At 34.1% G+C, this 20,281-nt stretch overlaps 1 protein-coding gene across 1 annotated transcript in view; it reads right to left on the minus strand.

Annotated features, from left to right (window-relative positions):
• Positions 1–12,709: 12,709 nt before the first annotated feature.
• Positions 12,710–20,281, minus strand: part of LOC149409916 (uncharacterized) — a 51,651-nt gene continuing 44,079 nt past the window's right edge. Inside the window, exon 15 of the mRNA XM_089649203.1 lies at positions 12,710–19,902. Coding sequence (XP_089505329.1) covers positions 19,709–19,902 — 194 coding nt within the window. The 3' untranslated portion in view covers positions 12,710–19,708. The remainder of the gene's footprint in view (positions 19,903–20,281) is intronic.

A 20,281-nucleotide genomic window follows, 5' to 3' on the forward strand; every position in this document is an offset into this window, starting at 1 on the left:
GTATTTTTTTGAACTGCCTGAGGCACTTGGATCCTATTTAGGGTTATTGGCATCGGTACATAGAATACATTTCTGTAAAAACATCGTTTTCGATTTTTTGGGCACTTAGCGCCTTAATTAATACACGTATTCACTTGATTTCAACTTAAATATCTATTGGAGACAACTATTTAATAAAACTTGCACAAAATAGATTTTTAGGTTGTTAGGTTATTTTAATAATTTATGTTTATTTCCTAACTTTCAAACTTAACTTTGATGGAAATTAAAAAATGGAACTTTTGCATCTTTTTCCATCTCCCCTGGCATAAATAGTTGAAACAAAGTGCTGTTTATAATTTTTTTGCATATTAAGCGTGAAGCAGAATAAGTATATGTAAAAAATTTAAGGCAGCACTAAATTCAATCAAATGGATTTAAACCTAATTTCTATGAATTTTTCGCTAGAGGCATATTGCCTATGCATTTATATGGGACGGTTTTGATGTTTTCTGTTGTATCTTTAATATTATGTATCAGAGCATTTTCATCAAAGTTTGTACATGTTTTTCATTATGTTACTTTACGCTTTATTTTTATGTTTCCACCAATACTAGATTACTAGAAGTCGGGGATTTTTTTCAGTGCGGAAATTCTGGGACTAACTACCGTAATATATACTTCTCATTGCCCTGAATAATAATGTAGATTCATCAGTGAACATTTTCAATGCATCACTCGATAAATACAAAAGATTTTTGCTGGAGCATTTCATTTATGCACAAAAAAAAAGAATAACCAAAACTGTAAAACAGTTATATAATTGTTTATAATTTTATAAACTATTTCTGCATAAAAGCGCCTAAAAATATTGTTAAAAATAAATAAATCTGGTCGCGGAATCGAACTAACGGATACCACAAATGTTAAATGTGATTTTTTTCAATGTTGGTTGAAATTTACGTCAAAATTGTATATTTTCTAAAAAATTATATTATGTAAGCTTTTTGCGAAACCACCAAATTAATCTTATACGCCTAAAATTAATTACAAAATAAAATTTTGTTTCAAGAAATGTAGAAATGAGAAATGGTAAAAACACACTATCTTTGGATCTAAATAATTAATTAAAAATATATACAGATTCGACAGTTGTATTTAAGTGACTAAATAAAATAAATTGATAAATTTTCATGTTAAAAATATATAATTATCCAATATTCCATAATACTTAACCACTCAGAACATTAGAACGTCAAAAGACGTAAATATGATAATAGCTGTCAAGACATTAGAACGTCTTTTCACGTAAACGCGCGAGATTTTACAAAAATCGATTTATTTCCATCACTAGTATACGGATTGCCATGATTTAAAAAACAGAGTATCGATAATGAATAACGCTACGCGTCTGTATTCAACAATATCTATGGAATGTAGTGGTGCATTATAAGTCGATTGAATCTGTCATCTTGTTCGTTCATAATTTATTGCGTTTCTAAATAATTTATTAAAAATATTTTAGTTTGGACGGTTAATATTTTGAGGTGACTAATAGTTTTTAATTATATTTCTTCAATATATAAAGTGTTATTTCTTTATGATACTCAGAAAAAAGTACATTTTTCACAGCTTTGAAATAATGGTCAGCGATTTTTACATATTTTGACGTTTTCAGAAAATGTATATTTAGAAACGCAAATATTTACGTATAACAATATAATACGATAGTGAATTTCATAATCTTTCCAAAACATCTTTTAGAATGAGGCTACGTTTCCCAAAACGTGAGTTATGAAGCTTTTAACAAAACTCATAAATATCACAAATATTTTCACGTTTTGACAGATCGCAAAGGAACACAAAGTAAATAATAGTCTTTGTCCGAGAGGTTAACTTGAAAAAGCTAATCAAAATCGTGGGACATGACATAAATTCAATGTACAAACTTTGGCGAAAATATCCATTAGCGTTTTATAGGCTAAGAATTTCAACCTTTTGTTTAAAAAATTGTTTGAAGGATATCAGTTATATCACGTTTGGTAATGTTGTGCATAGGGTCTGTTTAAGGAGAGAATTGAATGAACTTGGACCTTTGAGAGACCAGTGTTGTAGGAGGAAGGAAACGCAAAAGCTAGCAGGTTGTGTCACAGCCGAGAATGAGTAAACAAAAAAACTTATTCTATATCTTATTCTTGTATGAATGTTAAGCACATATTGAAATACCGGCAAAACAAACACAGCATTCCCACTTGTCTTGAGTTCCACTGACTAGAATCTGTGGGGAGACGGATTTCTCGAGTTTGCACGGACTTGAGGGTTCTCAGGTATCTATGGGCTCCAGACCAGAGATGGCTACCAGGTCACAGTTGTGTACTATTGTAGTATCTGCAGGCTCCGTACAGAACTCCCGACTTCTGAGAAAAAACTAAATAATGCAGGCAAACATAGTGTTATCAAAAAAAAATTACAAAATATTTATTATTTGCCACATGTGACCACCTAATCGACAACTGAATGAATAAATAGACTGTTCTTACTGTAAATTTGTCAAAACATTTTTTATTTCTTTCTGAAATATATTAGTATTTAGAAGGGCAAACCTTATAAAATAGGCCATAGTTGATTGCGCCATACTAATTATTTAACCGTACAATAAAAAGTGACTGCAGTTTTTTAATTAATGAAAACACAATAAGCTTAGAGACAATTTTTTATGATCCAGATAGCTGTTAATAGCTGCCTTATTAAGTGAGTACCAAATCAAACTATGGTCCTGCCGCTAATAACTCTATTGTAACCTTTCTTTGATTTATGACCTCTCCTTCTGTTGCAAGGCTCTTTTAAGAGAAAGAGTGAGAGGTTATCATAAAGCTATCAGCGGTGAGCCTATATACTGATTTGAACTCAATATTTTTAATATTAAATTGGTAATTTTTAGATTAAATTAACGCAAAGTACAAAAGCGAGTAATAAACATTCCCAAATTAGATGCAATTAATTCATTCTTGTAATAATGCACTATATACAGGCCGATATTTTAATGTTCAGATAATAAACAGTTGATGGAAAAATACCAAAATAATGCAGTCTGAAGTATATATTGTAATAATATTACGTCTGTCGTTATCTGCCTGGTATAATGCTTATCTGGAAATATAAGTATCAGTCAAAAGTAGTGCTATCGTGCACAATACCATGGGACTATCAGAAAGATTTTTTGTCTGAAAGTTTAACTAGTGAATAGGCCAGAGTGATTTTTTTTGTTTTTAGAATTTCATAATTCCCGTATATTTAATCATTGACCCTGTTGGGTTTACGACAGGAATATAAGAATTTTACCACACTTTTTCTATATATTTTGCTAATATTTCACATACTTCTCTTATACACTTTTTCCATTATTCAAGAATAATAAATAGTTTTTCATGTACAAATGGTACTTTATAACATCACAATTAGTCGGTAACATATTGTATTTCAACTGTTTTGGTTCATCATATAAAATTCAGAACAAATCTTTTCTTGCGTTGGGTATTTTTAGGTAAATAAGTGTGGCATCAAAAAAATCGATGCATGGGAATGATTTTGAGTTTCACGCGCTTCGCGTCTCAGACAATTTGAGTTTCAAAATATTCTCCTGACGAAGGAAGGGATCTTCCGAAACCGGTAGAGTGAAAATAAAACTATCGTGGTCAAAAACAAATTTATGTGTTTTTATTATAAATTTGAGTTTGTTTTAACGGAAATCACTAGAAAGTGTTGCAAGAGCGAGAATCAATAGTAGAACACTAGCAATAAAAGTTACTTAAATTGCGCTTTGTGACGAGCCCTAGTAACATTGAAAAAAATAGTTTTTTGTAAATTTAGGGTTAACCGCGTCACCTGAAGATATCATCGCAGGTCAATAAAATTTTGGGTTTTTTCTCATGTAGTTTAGGGTCAATGATTGAACATATAGGGATTTTAAAAAATTCACTCCGGCCTATTGAGTAGCATTGTCAACCGCAAAGTCCGATAGCATGACAATTTTTAAAATCTGAATACAATAATGTTCGCACACTGCAGCATTAGTACTATGTAGTAGTCTTCTAAACTAAAATAAATCATATTTTTCACGTTAGATAGTATATCTAGCTGTCTCTAACTTCATAATGTTAAAGTGCAGCTATTAGCTTATCTTACAAGTTACTATCGGACAGACATCCATCGCCAACATTTATCTGCACATTATAATACTGAGTCTTACATTCTCAAAGCTAAAAACAATGTTTTAGCACCTAATTACACTCAGGGTCACAAAAATCGCACCTGTTGCAAAATCTTATGAGACAATGATTGTCTCTTTCGGGTGTGCAGCGTTCGTCGCCCTGATCCATGCCTCGGGATAAAACCACCAGTCTCTTGAAACCATTGGAAAATACGTCGAACGGAAAAATGGCTTAATTTTAGTTGCCGAGCGACATCACACTGTCGCATCCCTGATTGCAGTAGTGCCACCACTTTAGAGGGTTCGTAGGCAGTGGTGTCCATTTCAAGGGGTTATTTTCTAGCGCTAATTATTTATGTGCGTCTTCTTCAATGTTCGGATAGTGAATGACCTACATTTCACTTAAACTGCTCCTTTTATATCCCACGAAGATGACGCAAGTTGTCGCACCTGTAAAGAGTATATGCGCAGCATTTTTTTAACTCGGAAAATTTGTTTCATTTGCGAAATGAAACTATTATCTGATAAGAGGTCGTTAAATGTACTTTCAATTGATATCAGTATTGTTTGGGTTAGAAGATATGCGATTTTTGTGATGCCTAATGTAGTTTTACTGTCTATAAAAGAATTTCTAAAATAAAGTGAACTAGCCACCGTTTTAAATAAGACTTCATTATATCACATTATAAATTTATTAGTTGTCAATGATTTTTAAATAAAACCAACTGAAAATACAAACATTGAACACTTTAAACTTATTTTACTCACATAATATTATGTAAGTAAAGAAATATTATGTTTTAAACTATTTGTTCACTATATATATACATAAGATGAAAGCATTTTTAAGGCAAAATTATGTAACACAATAATTATAGAATAATGTAAAAATAAGGGTTTGTTATTGTTGTACGGACGCAAAATACAATTGAAAATAAAACTGCTGGTTTTTGCGTGGCTATATCCTAATAACCTAACCTAACCAAATAGAGCTTATGTCCAATATTCGCTAATTCAGTATCGCTCTGGTGAATGATCACCGTTCAGAATCGTAAAATTGCTTGAAATGGCATCAGCCCATAGACATATGAATATTAGTAGACCTGCCCTAAGTGATTAAAAGCGTATTATTCCCCACTCCCCATACCGGTTCCATTGGAGCCGGCTGGGCTCGCGTATGGCTTCCCGTGAATCTTGAGAATGTGACGTCATCATTCTTGTTCGAACTAGCATCGAGGCATCATCGGTTCATTTTACGAAATAACACAGCAAAATAGTGACTTGTACTATGAAAACTTGTAAAAATAGATGTGAAAAAGAGAATAAACCCAATTGTCGTATTACATTCCATATACAGTGGTGCCTCACACAACGAACTTAATTCGTTCCAGGAGCAAGTTCGTTATGCGAAAAGTTCGTTATGTGAAACGCGTTTTCCCATAACAATACATGTTAAAAAAAATAATTCGTTCTGTAGCATAAAATATGGTAAGATGACATAAAAAAAAGATAAATTTTTTGTTATTATTTTTATTTAGATACATCTAAAAACATAATGAAAAAAACACACATTTTTTAATTTTGAGAAATAATCGAATCTTGCACATCTTCATCCATTTTCCGCCGATGGTGCAGTGAAAAACCTGTCCAAAGTCGTTTGTTTCTCTCTTTTCTTCAACATCTGCCGGAAATAACGGACAAGAGTATCGGAGTACAGGTCGTTGATCCTGTTTGCTTCAGCGGAATCCGGATAGTGGGCATTGGTAAACTCCTGAACTGCTTTTCATTTGACCAGGATGTTCTTGATGTCAGCAGTTGGAATTGGTTGATTGTTTGATTGTTGCTCATATCATATATCATATAAAAAAAATGTTGAGTTTATCTTAAAAGGACGACTGCCGTGATACGTGTGCGATTTAATTCGTAATGAAGAACGATTGCTGCAATACGTGCGTAAGTTAAGCGTACTACGCAGTGACTAACGAGTCTAACGACTGCCTGCGCGGGAGGATGCAATTAATCGGCAGTGATCGTAGAAGATCGGGCGACTTCGTTGTGTGAAGCGAAGTTCGTTGTGTGAAGCGAAGTTCGTTGTATGAATCGTGAAATGAACGAAAAGGAAGTTCGTTGTGTGCAGCATTCGCTGTGCGAGGCGTTCGTTGTGTGAGGCACCACTGTATAAGCATTATTTTACTTTATTTTAAGCATATTCAACATCGTATAATATGGATCAGTTGTAGAAACATATTATACTATCACATCGAGACACGTCTGGACGTGAAACACAAAGCTGGTTGGTTGCTGGGATGTAAATTATGAACATTTATAAAAGTGTCTTAACTAAATACATAAACGAAATATTCGACTCTGAAAATATAAGAAATTTATTTTGCCGAATTTGGACTTTGCGAATTTGTTCATAACGTGGCGAGTAATTTGCGCTCCCATGTAAAAATGTCTATTCATTCAAAAGCAGATTTTACTTTTAAGAGTTTATAGTGATTTGTTTTTGGGGTGTTATGCCGTGTTTCGCTACCTCCTTCTTTAGCCAACGTTTCGGACAGCATTGCAGTATTCATCATCAGGGCAGATGTGTAATCTGGTTACATCTGATTAGATCTGCCCTGATGATGGACACTGCATAATACCCCAAAAACAAATCACTATAGGGTACTCCCCTACCTTCTCTTCTCCATCTGCTTCCATTTCTCACTCACTTCAGCCTCACAACATACCCCAAATGGGGATGAATAGTCCCACTGGTTCCGGCAGTTGGGACCCTTGTGCAATATATGTATATATATATATGTGAAGAAGAATATAATGAAGAGGAGCGCAGTTGGGTTAGGTTAGGTTGAGAGGCGATTGTGGTCATGTTAACATGGCCACGCAATAAACTTTTAACAGTTTTATTTTGTATTTGTATACACAACAGTCATATACTGAAATAAGTAATAACATAAATAGAACAAGGCCGGCCCTATGCGGGCGCAATTGACGCCAAATTGCCAAGGCGCTGATAATACCTAACACCTAACGGTCCTTAAACATGGCCCTTGATATTATTTTTCATAAAAACGGCGCTACACAAAAACACCTTGGCGTCTACTGTTTTTGACAAGGGGCATCAAAATTTTACTGGCGCCAAGCGCCGTTTAGCTCAGGGCCGGCCATGATATAGTGAAGGTTTTGAAATGTTAGCAAGAGTTTTAGAAATATGTATTACATTCCGTGTGTTGTGTTTTTCAATCATTTTTACGATTGAACAATTTAAAAATGTGTGCTTTATAATTTGTTAAATATGTAAACAAGATTTTTATCTTAGATCATATCATATTTTGGTTTGTGTTGAAGATTTTGATTGAATTCAGTATTGATTTTTGTTATATAAAATATGTTAATAATTTTTGAAGATTTCCACAATTATAGTATTTAAATTATGTGTATATTTTGTGTACCTGTATGTAAGTTCTTTGGCTAAAGTGAAAAAAATTTATTTTCCCTAATTATACTGTCTTTTGTATGTTTAACTGAAATTATTTTACAAGACACAAATTTATAATTAGTGGGAGTTACGCTTCCAAAGTTCTATACAATTAATTATTTGTAATTTTTCCTTATGTTTCTGTATATAATATATTATTATGAATTAAAATGTTTTACCATTTACAAAGCTTTTTTTTATAAAATTGATTCCCCACCATCGACCAAGTATTATTATAGGGCGTTTGAACCTTAATATTAACACCAAACCAAAAATATTGGTTCTAGAAAATATTTATCAAAACGAAAGTGCATTATCTCGCAGTGGAAATATTGGAAGAACAAATTATAAATATTGCCGTTAAATAAAAAAAAAAAGAATTGCTTTTTACACTATGATACCGACTGGTCTGATCACCGGCCGAAATCTTGCGTAGTCGCTGCTGAAAATCTACCTGCAACTATTTTTAATGCTCCGCAACAGCCTAATAACATAATATGGAGAAGGAATAACAACAAGAAAATCAATTAATATACATCTGTGGACAGAGGCGGATTTGCCCTTAGGCCTATGTAGGCCCGGGCCTAGGGCGGCCAGATATTAGGGGCGGCCAATCGTGACAAAAAAGTCACAGATGATAACAAGAAATTACTAACTAAGAAAGTACCTACCGCCCGCCAAGACCTGGACAAATCTCACCCCATGAACCATGAATGATAATGGCAGGAAAATTAAAACGGTTTTGACCCTAGGAACTTACTGAAAAGTTTGGATACTCCTGGTCAATATGATGGGTACTGAGAAAGGGGCGGCTACATGGTCTGGGGCCTAGGGCGGCCAAGACTGCAAATCCGCCTCTGTCTGTGGAAGAAGCACTACTTGGTGTAATCAATCAAAGACACTCCGAATCTATTTGTGATTCAGATTCTATATGTAACAAATGCGACCATATACAAAACATGGACAATATATACACAGACATCGTGGAAGCCATAAGCTGCCAATATTGTAATTTATCAGAAGAACGATCAAAGCAAACCAAAAACACATTGTCACATTGTCGGGTGGAATCAACAAGTTAAGGAACACTACGAAAATTCCAGATCGGCGTTGATGGAGTGGATTAAAAATGGGAGACCATTACATGATCCCATTGGGGTGCAAGAAAACGGAAAAGGAAGGAGTTCAAAATAGCCCTTAAACACTTCCAAAGCTCTTCCGAACAAGGAAAGATGGATGATATCGTAAAATCACTTGAGACAAAGCAGTTTGCCCAATTCTGGAAGAAAAGCAATAACCTGATCAAACCAAAAACTCAAATCACCAGCCAAATTGTTAAGTCCGCAAACATGTAGAAAATCGCCAAGGCCTTTAGAAGAACCTTTGCTGATATTTCCGGAAATGAAGTACCAATTGTCCCTGATATTATGGAATATGATGGACAAAACGTTTACCTCTCTGAAAGTAAAATATTGAAGGCCATCACAAGCACTAAGGCCGGTAAACCTTCGGGACATGATAGTCTAAGTATGGAAAACATAAGGTATGGAGGTAGATACATACCTAAACTACTAAATATACTGTTCAACGCAATCCTTAAACTTAACTACATATCTTCCGGGTGCAATGCCAAAAAAAATTATAACTCTAATCCTGAAATCTGGAGAGCCTGACAACTCCACCAATTACCAGCCAATATCCTTAGCAACCATAAACTTCAAGATTATTTGAAAAGGGTAATTCTAAATTAAATATACGATAAATTTAATCTCTAAAGATAACCAGATGGGCTTTAAATGTAGATTATCCACTAATATGGCAATATACACTGCAAAGCAAATAACAGCGCTTCCTAGATGTAAGTAAAGCCTTCGACAGGGTCTGTCATATGGGAGAAATTGAAAGCTAGGAATATACCTACCATATGTATAAACACACTATCCCGATGGCACTCCCAGCAGTCAAATGTTGTACGGTGGGCAAGTACATACTCCCAGCTGATATACTTGCGGTCAGGAGTAAGGCAAGGAGGGTGTATGTCCCTCATATTTGATGTATAAATGGACAAGTTGTCAAGTCACCTGGACATCAGAGCGGGCTGTCGTATTAACAATGTATGCATAAACATGATCCTCCTAGCCCCGTCGATCTAGGGATTGAGATTACTGCTCAATATTTGTGAAGAATATGGAAAACAGCACAATATGATGTACAACCCGAAGAAGACGGAATTGATTGCGTTCCACCACGGAAAAATCCAGATACAAGTAAGATGCTCCCTGTACACCTTAACGAGGCAAGAATAAATACATGTACGAACGTAAAATACTTGGGGCACATTATTAATCAAGACCTATAGTACGATGGCGATATCGAACGAAAAAGGAGAGGCCTAAGCACAGTGTCTAATATGATTGCCCGCAGATTTTGCAAATTCCTGTATGCTTGTGAGACATGGTGTCACTACCGAACATTTTCGATGTAATGACTCCGAATCCAATATAATGACACCAGTAGAATCATATTTGGATATAGAAGATACCGCAGCGCATCGATAATGCTCACGGAATTAGGACTAAATGGATTTGTCGGCCTGATGAGACACCGGGTCACTGGAACCAGGATGCGGCTAATGGCCTCTGCCAACATGGTGGTGGCCGCAGCCTACCAGCACCAAATGCCACTCCTGAGTGAGCGCTGGGCCCAAGCTCACTCAAGACCACGCCATGCATACTTGTCCTTGATTGATAATTTATTTTTCTTCATCTATTTTTGCATTTTCACATTTTCATATCTTGTAGCAATTCAATGTTGCCCTGCTACGATTTCATAATTATTATGTGACGTATGCACACTAGGCCTTCTAGAAGGGAGCTCGAGACGGACGACACGACCGGGCAAATTCAGTACCAAACGAGCAGCCGGCTGGCGACGACGCGATTCAGGACTGACACGAGCGAGCGCTCCGAACGACATTCTACCGGGCAAGGCAATGACGCAGCAGCTTGTTTAACGTTTTTCTCTGGTCATCGTTTTGCTCCAAATCTAAATTTAACAACGCGTGATGTGTTGTTTGGCGCCCTCCTCTTATTAAAACAGGTCAGAATATTATGTTTTCACACAATGTCACACCAATTCATTTGCTGCCAATTTTAAATAATGTCAGTGCGCCCAGTACTTAGTACTGACGCTCACCCCTGGGATGTAAAATTTTATTTTGTTAATTAGATCTCTTGCTCTTGCTCTTTACGTTGTGTAATAAATGCAATGTTGAAATTCTTAATTCTTTTATTATTGCAATCGTAACAACCCGATGTTGGTTCCCTTTCAGATTATCACAATGACGCAATGTGGTTATAATATTTAACAATAGTTAATTTTTATCTGCCACAATGGCGACCCAGCGTGGTTTCTAGTCGTTACAATCTATTGTAAAATAAATGTGTATATTATGGGACTTGTGGAATTGCATCCTGGAATAAAAATTATTATTATTATTTACCTTTTGTTGATCTGAACGGAATAAATTCATCACAGCATGAATATCTATGGGGTATGAATATTTTAAAAATATACATACCCCATAGATTGCTTCGAGGCAGCGTATTAATTAAAATAACAATTGATAAAAATCTTTCATTTCTTTCTAGCAAAACTACATAACGCAACAAGTTACGACAATACTTTTGCTATAAAATTAACGATCTTCGCTGGTTTTGCGTATGTTTTGGTTGGCTCCAGATGATTGGGTTATTCTATTGTTATTATATATCGTTGGTTTACACAACTCTGTGAAAAAGAGGTTTCTCTTATTATGGGGAGAAATTCTGGGTCTTGAAGAGGTCCATGTTATGAAAAGGCGGAAACAAACGCCAGCAAGTCATGCAGCAAATTGTACCACAGCAAACTTGTACAAATTAATGTTGGGCAAGCTTTTGATGCATTTACCGCCTGTATTCTGTTGCCGAAGGGATCAAAAATGCTAGTTCTTCAAAGCAACAACATTTAAATACCAGTAGAACAAACACAGCTTTCACACCTCATCTAAAGCAGTGAATGAAGAATAGAGATCTACCACCTCACTGTCATGGTAGGTATGGACATATAGGGTTATTATTGTAGAATGGTAAGAAACATGAGAAAGGAAGATCGAGAGGATTATCTGGGAGTTCAGATTTTGCCATAATTGATATCATTGCGAAGAAAGTAGATGTTTAGAACACAGTATCCTTTTCTGCCCTGATTTCTTTTACTAGTCTTCACCTCAAACACAAAAAGAAATTTTTAAAGTACCTCCCCCAATTAGGTTACTGTTTATTTTTTTGTAGGTTAGTATTTTACTATGTAGTAAAATAACCTGTTTGAAAAAGCAGTTGTTCTTATCACGACTTCTAACCACACATGCAAGTTGTAAACATTTTTAATAAAAGTGTATTTATCTGAAGTGACCTGCCAGGTAAGTATGTTTTCTGTATGTTTGCAAGTAATAAAATTAGATAGAGCCCAGGAACTCATTAACAAATTGTGCAGTACCCTTTAGGTGATTTTTCACAAAAACGGCGCTATAAAATTATCCATTTTTTATCATTATGCTTTAATGCTGTGGGGCCCCAAGGTATTTGTTGTTTTCTTCTTTTTGAATGTTCACAGTGCAATATCTCAATGGTTATGGTTTTTGTAATAAAAAAAAAATCTTGAAGGGAGATAAAAAATATTACAAGTAGGTACCTACCCAAATTTCTTACTTATATTGAAAAAAACAAAATACTGTTTTCAACCTACCACAGCCACGATTTGTACATTTTTTTCATATATATATAACATTTGGGGAGGGGGATATCAGGGGTGATGAACAATTATTTATAGTAAAATTATTGATTTTATTAAAATTAAATTAAAAAGATTAAGTTTGTTTTCATATAATGGTTTCCACCACAAATTGTCAGTATCAAAAATAAAAATATTTCTTACACGTCCATCTTAACGGATAAATGGAAAAAATAAATAATATTAACACCAAAGTATTTTTTGAATTCTTTATTTTCATTTTTAAATGTTATAGCACTTTATAAAATAACGTTTACAGTTAAGATGTCACGACCAACACAAATGATGGGGTAAACTATAAAACCGAACAACTTTTTAACACTAAACCCTAACTATTATGTTCATATAGACCTAGGAAAGTACAATCCACTCCAAATCGTCCCTTATTGCAACATCCGCACCACATTCAAAAACCAAAATTATACGATTTCACTAATCAACCATTAAACAACAGTGTTGCCCACAGCAAAAGTCGCCTGTCAGTGTTGCCGACGTGAATAAATCCTGTTTTATAAAAATGGCAACTCACCGATAACTTTTAGTTTTATACAACCTACAAAACACTACCAATTCTAATCATAACCATACTCCATTCGAGTCAAACTTTTATCAATAATTTATTGAAATCGTCTTAAACACTACGCCAACAGATTATTCTTTATTTTAATAAGACTTTTGAAGTCACCGAACAAACTATTTTTAATCTTTTTTCTAAACATAATTTCAATTATTTCCTAAACCTTAAAAAAACCTTCACTGCGGCAACACTGATACGAGACAAAAATAAAAGCATAATCATAGCAACATTAATTCTTTTAAAAGCGGTTCTCAAAGGGAACGAGTCATGCAAAAAGAATCTTAAGCACTGGAAATTGATAATAATCATAAAACATAATTTCAGGAGATGTTAAATTGTGATTTTTGTACTTTTTTTTGTTATTTTGTGTACAGTTATAACTAATGTAGCAAAATGTTGAAAAGTAACAATCTTCTTTGGCATTTTACCTGCATTGAGATACTAAAATAAGAAAGCAGTTGTTTTAAAAAAGAGCATAAATTCAAATGAAAATTATGATTAATTTGAAAACACGACCCGTTTGACGAAAACGCAATACCCATAAAACAGAAAAGAACATCCAATATTTACTATGTACCTATTATTCAATCGGCTATTTTAATGAAATTACTACATACTCAAGGGTCAAAAACGGCTTGTAGAAAAACGTTTTGTAAGGAAATATTACGACGGTCCCGAAGAACAATGTCGGTTGTGCAAATCGGTAATTTTCCAGTAGAGCTGTTTGAAGTTTCATTTCTGCATTTTTACTGTTTCTGATAATATATTTTTTTTAATTAAATAAATAAGGGTTAATGAAAAATGTCAAACAACACTATATTTTTTTGATCTCAAAAACAGTAAAAATGCAGAAACCAAACTTCAAAAGATCTACTGCAAAACTACAAGTTTGCACATCCGACATTGTTCTTCGGGACCGTCGATTTCAAGCAACAGATTGATTGAATTCTAGAACAATACTGCCATGGTAAATAAAAACACAGTGTCTTCTTTCAGAGTCTCAAGGAATACGCTGTGGTTTTAGTTACCGCGGCAGAATATTAACCCTTCCTTGGCGGTGCTGTGTATATTGATTTGACATGTCTATAATTATTTCACATGTCTCTGTAAATGTACTAAAAACAGAGTTCATATTTTAGATGTTTCTCAGCAATACATTTATCATGTTGAATAAAAAGTATTTATCGAACGCAACAGAAAATAATTGAGAAAAAATTCGTTAATATGTAGAAGTATGTCGGCGTGAGTTGATAATTTGCCGAGCGTGTGGGTTTTCGTTCACCGTGCCACAATGTGCATTTGTCAATAGTAGCCGGTAGCCTACCGGTAATGAATGTATCATGCGTTTTATTTGTGGCTGATTTTTTTTTCCTCATTTTCAGCACTGATACAATATTTGACATAATTTTCACATAAAATGATTTACGTAAGTAATAAATGTAAACTATTAATTTTTATCCAACTTAGAAATGACAAAATTCTAAATGTGTACCGGAATACACAGCACCGGAGTTCGAGGGATTTCCTAGCATCGTAAGGTAAGGGTTAAAGACGTTGCACAAACATTGAAGAATGACACATTTCAGATTTCGGGATTAAATATTGGTTTATGTTCATAAATAAAACAGTTCAAATAAGCACCACCAGATGGCGGATACGTGTGGTAGAAAACTGTTTTACCGTTGAACAATGGTGAGATAGTAGAACTATTAACAGGACACTGTCACCTCACGCACACTGGACACGTGCAGCTGTTGGGGGTGGAAGCACAGATGGGAAGGTTCAGATACCTGAGGAGTTGAATATTATATTGATGGGAACCAAGAGACAACCCAACACACGATGACAACAATGGTGAACTTTATTAACCTGGGAATGCCAAACTAAATGGGAGCTACGCAGTCTGCCTCCTTATCAGAAATAATATCCCAGAGTAATTACTACAGTTAGGTAGCTCCGAAATCAACTTCTTCGAATTACCCACATAGACATGCCCTAACGTAAAATCTAGATATCATTTCGATTAGCTGGAGGCTAACACGACACCCCACGATATATTTTTGAATATATGCCATTCAACAGTAATTGCACAACAGCTTAAATAATTTTTATTGAAATTGTATGGAAGATTTTATTTATTATATAGTTAGTTCTTTCTGAATGATTTAAAACTATTATTGTAAATCTTACAAATCTGTCAATATAAATCTGTCATTATGTGCCATACACAAATTAATATCTGCAAATGTGTAACTTTTTATGTGACCGCCAAAAGAGTTCTGTAACGTGTAATAAAACCGGGGGAACAATATCGCCACCTGATTGGGCGAAGTTTTGAGGAGGGTTAAGTAAGGGGCTGTAGGAAGTGATTTGCTAATAAGCCTCTTGAAGAGGCCTGGATTGGATGAGGAATGAAAGACTTCTAGAGAGAATCATTCAGAAATTAAACTGTAATGACTTTAGCTGTGTTTAATCACCAGATACTTTCCAACCTTCCTCTCCATTATCTCCTTCCCATCATAATAATTAGCGAATGCCAAAGTCCCACTGGCTACGTGCAGTTGGGACTCTTGTGCAATATTCACATAAATCCTGATCCTGATTATTTATAATAATATGTTTGCAATAAACATTGCAAATTTAATGTTTTGTCTTGTAAAGTAACAAATTTGCAATTAGTATTTTACATATGGCATGCTGAATTAGGGCTATTATGTATTACTATATGCAAATGTTTTAATACATATTGAGATACAATGAGAATTATCTATGCGTATAGATAATTCTCATTGTGATTCAAATTCACCTTCGAATTTAGTACAGTAACTTTAAGAAATATGGCAGACGATAAAGATATTGATAAAAATACGACAACGGAAAGAATATTATAATAAATATGTGATATTAAATCATTACATTTGATAATCGGACTTTTTCACCAATAGAGCAATCCCAGTTCTCTGCCGAATGCCCAATTTGCCTTTCAAACAACTCGACTACCAGAACTTCTTGACTAAAGAATCACTCAACTGCCAAACCACTCGACTGCCAAATCACTCGACTGCCAAATCACTCAATTGCGAATTACACAATTATAGAAATACTCATCTGCCAAATCACTCGACTGCTGAATCACTCGACTGCTGAATCACTCGACTGCTGAATCACTCGACTGCTGAATCACTCGACTGTTGAATCACTAGACTGCCAAATCACTCGACTGCTGAATCACTCGACTGCTGAATCACTCGACTGCTGAATCACTCGACTGCCAAATCACTCAATTGCGAATTACTCAATTATCGAAATACTCGTATGCTAAATCACTCGCATGCTGAATCATTAGATTGCCAAATCACTTGACTACTTAATTACTCAATTATCGAATTGCTCGTCAGCCAAATTGCTCAACTGTGAATTACTCGATTACCGAATTGCTCGATTTGTCTGCCAAATTGATTAACTTATTACTGAATTGTTAAGACTTTAATTAACTCGAATGCAAAATTATTGTGGCAACTGACTTTGTCTAAATTAATCATCTTCTTTTGTCCATTCCCGAGATACGGAAGGCGGTAAAATAAATAATTAAATTAAAGCAGTTTCGAAAATAAGTAGTTATTTTCCGAACAGACTGGAATTTAAAAAAAAAACTTTACGACGCATTTCCAATGTACAATTATTATCCTTACCATGCGGTACCATACCAAAAACATCTTAAAAATATCAACAAATGTGCGTTAATTATTTTGTCATTCTAACAAACCGGCTGCCTCTTCGAACTCCAACAATTTACACAAGCATTCAGAATGGGGCGAGAAAAAAAATTGTGTAATTAAAAACAAAACTAGTTTTATAATACAACTTTAGGCCAATAATGATACAAGTGCCTTGAGATCGGCACGCGAAAATGCACTTTTACTGGTAAATAAAGAACATTTTTGTGTTGTACTAATTTTATATACCCCAATCTTTAAATAAACTCAACGAATATAATTATTTTTAATTGATTTATCCTAAACACAAAGCAAATTACAAATAGCATTCCGTCAATACTAAATTTCAGTCTGAAACTATTATCTCCGTTTCGGGTATGTCTTTTGCAAATCAAATAGATTTTTTTTTTAAATAAAAAAATGTTAACATAATTTTTTTTATTCAATTATGTATTAAAAATAATGGCAAGTTATGGCTGCAGAATGAGAAATATTCACAAATAAATGGGAGAACAGAAAGAGATAGAAAGAGACTGTGTTATTTTATTAACAGCAAAAAAATATGTAAATTAAAATGGACGCTACTGGATTTAAATTAATTGTTCGTAATTCTCCACAGCTACTAAAAATAATTTTATTTTGAATCAACAGATGGAAAAACTTATCTATGCAGTTGCGAGTGTTGATTATCTAGATACAAAATATCATTAGATGTCAGAAATTGTTTGTTTGTTGTTCCTCTTTTTGCCTTTTCCTCGTTGACATGTTAGCGAGTAGCAGAAGGAGTTAAGTATGTATTCTTTATTTGATTTGCACAGAACGCTACCACAGATAACAATTCTAAAAACAAATACTTGGGAAGATTAACACGTTGAGTACCTACCTGTCATTAATCAAAAAATAACACATCAATAATTAAAATTTAAAAAAAAAAACTTCTATTTTACATAACTAATATTTTACAACAATAATCATCACTATTATTTATAATATGATGGCGAGACCTATAATAATATGTTCAATAATTAAATATTATTACTACGTAAGTTTGCCTTCAGTTACATTACATTATATATGTATATATATACAATTATTACATTTTGAACAATTAAATGTTCCTGAAGCTATGACAATAATAATAATAATATTTACATAGAAATATTTTGTCTATGGAGAATATTTTGTTACATTACAACTACATATTACTTTATACTTCCATAGCCAAGATTTTTTTAATCTTACAATTATACGGTTTACATTATTTATTTATTCTTTACAAAACTTTTGACTAGAACTGAAGATTCACATAAAGTAGAAATTCACAACATTCCAATTTCAAACTGCCACAGAAAAGAACTAATCAATTTCTACAAATTAAGAAAGGTCACAAAGCGGAACATTTTTTGAAAAGTCACAAATAGAACATTTTTTAAAAAATGGTCATATATTCAATTTTTTTTTTTCAAAATGTGACCATAGAACATTTTTTTAAATAATGGCAAAAAACAGAACAATTTCAAGCAAATGTATGGGGAACATTTAAAAATAGATGTTTTAATTTAATATGAATCAATACAAGAGTTTCACAAGCGAACCCATCGCTTTCAGGAAACGCACTTATACTCATAAAACATAACATTATTTAATTTCTTTTGTAACTAGATACAAAGTTAATACACAAACCCATTGTTAATACGCTTATAAAAAAAAAAATTTTCCTTCAACAATGTAATCGTCGCGTAGGTAATTAATTACTTTTAGTACTTACAACAAGACCTCGAATCCTCTAAATATATTATTAATCGGTCAAATTTATTTTTTATTTAAACTCGTCAAAATGTTATTTGTCCGATTACGACAATAATATTTTGTCACAATTTAACATTTAAGAGAAAATATATTATTAAGTTGCATTTATCACGAATCAAAAATAGACGGTAAAATCTTTTCAAGTTTAGTAATTTTTCGAGTTTTTTTCCAAAAATGCCGAGTGATTGTAACGATTTTCATACGAAAATTATATAGTTGTTTAACCTTTTCAATACTGGCCTTTTATTTATCCCGACGCGCAACACGTTTTGACGCAAAGTATGCGATTTAGTCAAACTTTACGGATCATAAAACATCCGTTGCCTACGGGAATAGCCGACGATGTGTGACATCCGCACAGATCAGGTTAAATTATCGACACAATATTTATTTATGATCTGGTCTTTTTAGGCCACGTGCACACGATAATATTGTCAATATTTTTAATATTGACAGTAATTACAAGCTATAATACATTCGTGACGGAAATATGTGTAGGTGAATTTCTGCACATTTTCAAATCTGTCGATAATATCGCACTGACAAATATTGTATGCAGGTGAACATAACATCACAAAGAACTAGATTTGACATAGCTAGAAAGATGTGCACTGTTAAGATCTCATTAACAGCGGCCATCTTCAGACAACTTCATAAAGACACAGCATTGACATGACAATTTCAAAACATAGTACGTTTTCAGCAGTGATAAAGTCATGACTTCAATTCAGTGGAATTCTTGTGATAATAATAATTATCTTGTCATAAAGACATAGTGTTGACATGATAATTCCACGAGCACACATAATAATGACATGGCTTTATCATAGCGACGAAATCAGAGCTAATAAAGAAAAAAACTTTCGTTAACAATATAGTTTCAACTCGGCGCACACTAAACCTTGTGTGATAAGAACAAGGGTATCATGGAGCACCTTAGTCATAAAGACATAGTATGGACAGTAATTGTGATAAAAACATAGTTTCTACGATATCAGCATAGTTTCAATTCGGTTCACTTGGTGTGATAATAACAAGATTATCATGAAGCATGGTGTGATAGTCATAATAAAGATCGGCTTCCACGATACCGGAGTATCTTCAATTCAGTGAGCAGTGGGCGGGGGTTTCCTCCGATTGCGCCCCTTGCCGGGTGGGGCCGCGTGGGGCTGCGGGGAAGGGGGTGGGCAGCAGTGACAGGAGCGACGGGCCTGCCCCGAACCCCGCAGCGAGGCCCGGCGACCCAGAGGGGCCTCTTCAGGAGTGGAGCTGCCAGTCGGGGAGTGGAGGATGGAGCCACCTGATGGAAATTAAAAATTATTACTGATTTTGTATAGTTTTATTATTTATATTAAGTTAATTTAAGAAATGTCTGTGTCTGCTCATAAATGTGGCCGGCTTCGTTACTATTGTTAAAACAGACCAGAATTGAGAAGAAATGTCAATGCTCGAATGGAACATGTTCATTCTCAAAGATGAGAAGAAATAGAAAGATTAATTTTCCCTAAATAATTTAAATACAGTATTCTCTCACTAATCCGCCAACAAAAAACTGTGCAAGTGTCAATTAGTGAAAGCAGCGGATTACAGTGCATACATAATAAATACGCTAAAATAACAACAGGTATACACAACTATATGCTTCTCCCTTTAACACATGTTCTTGCATTCCTCCACCC

Source organism: Hesperophylax consimilis, chromosome 29 (assembly GCF_061612785.1).
Source record: "Hesperophylax consimilis isolate HC1 chromosome 29, BYU_Hcon_1.0, whole genome shotgun sequence".
NCBI classification, from domain to species: Eukaryota; Metazoa; Arthropoda; class Insecta; order Trichoptera; family Limnephilidae; genus Hesperophylax; species Hesperophylax consimilis.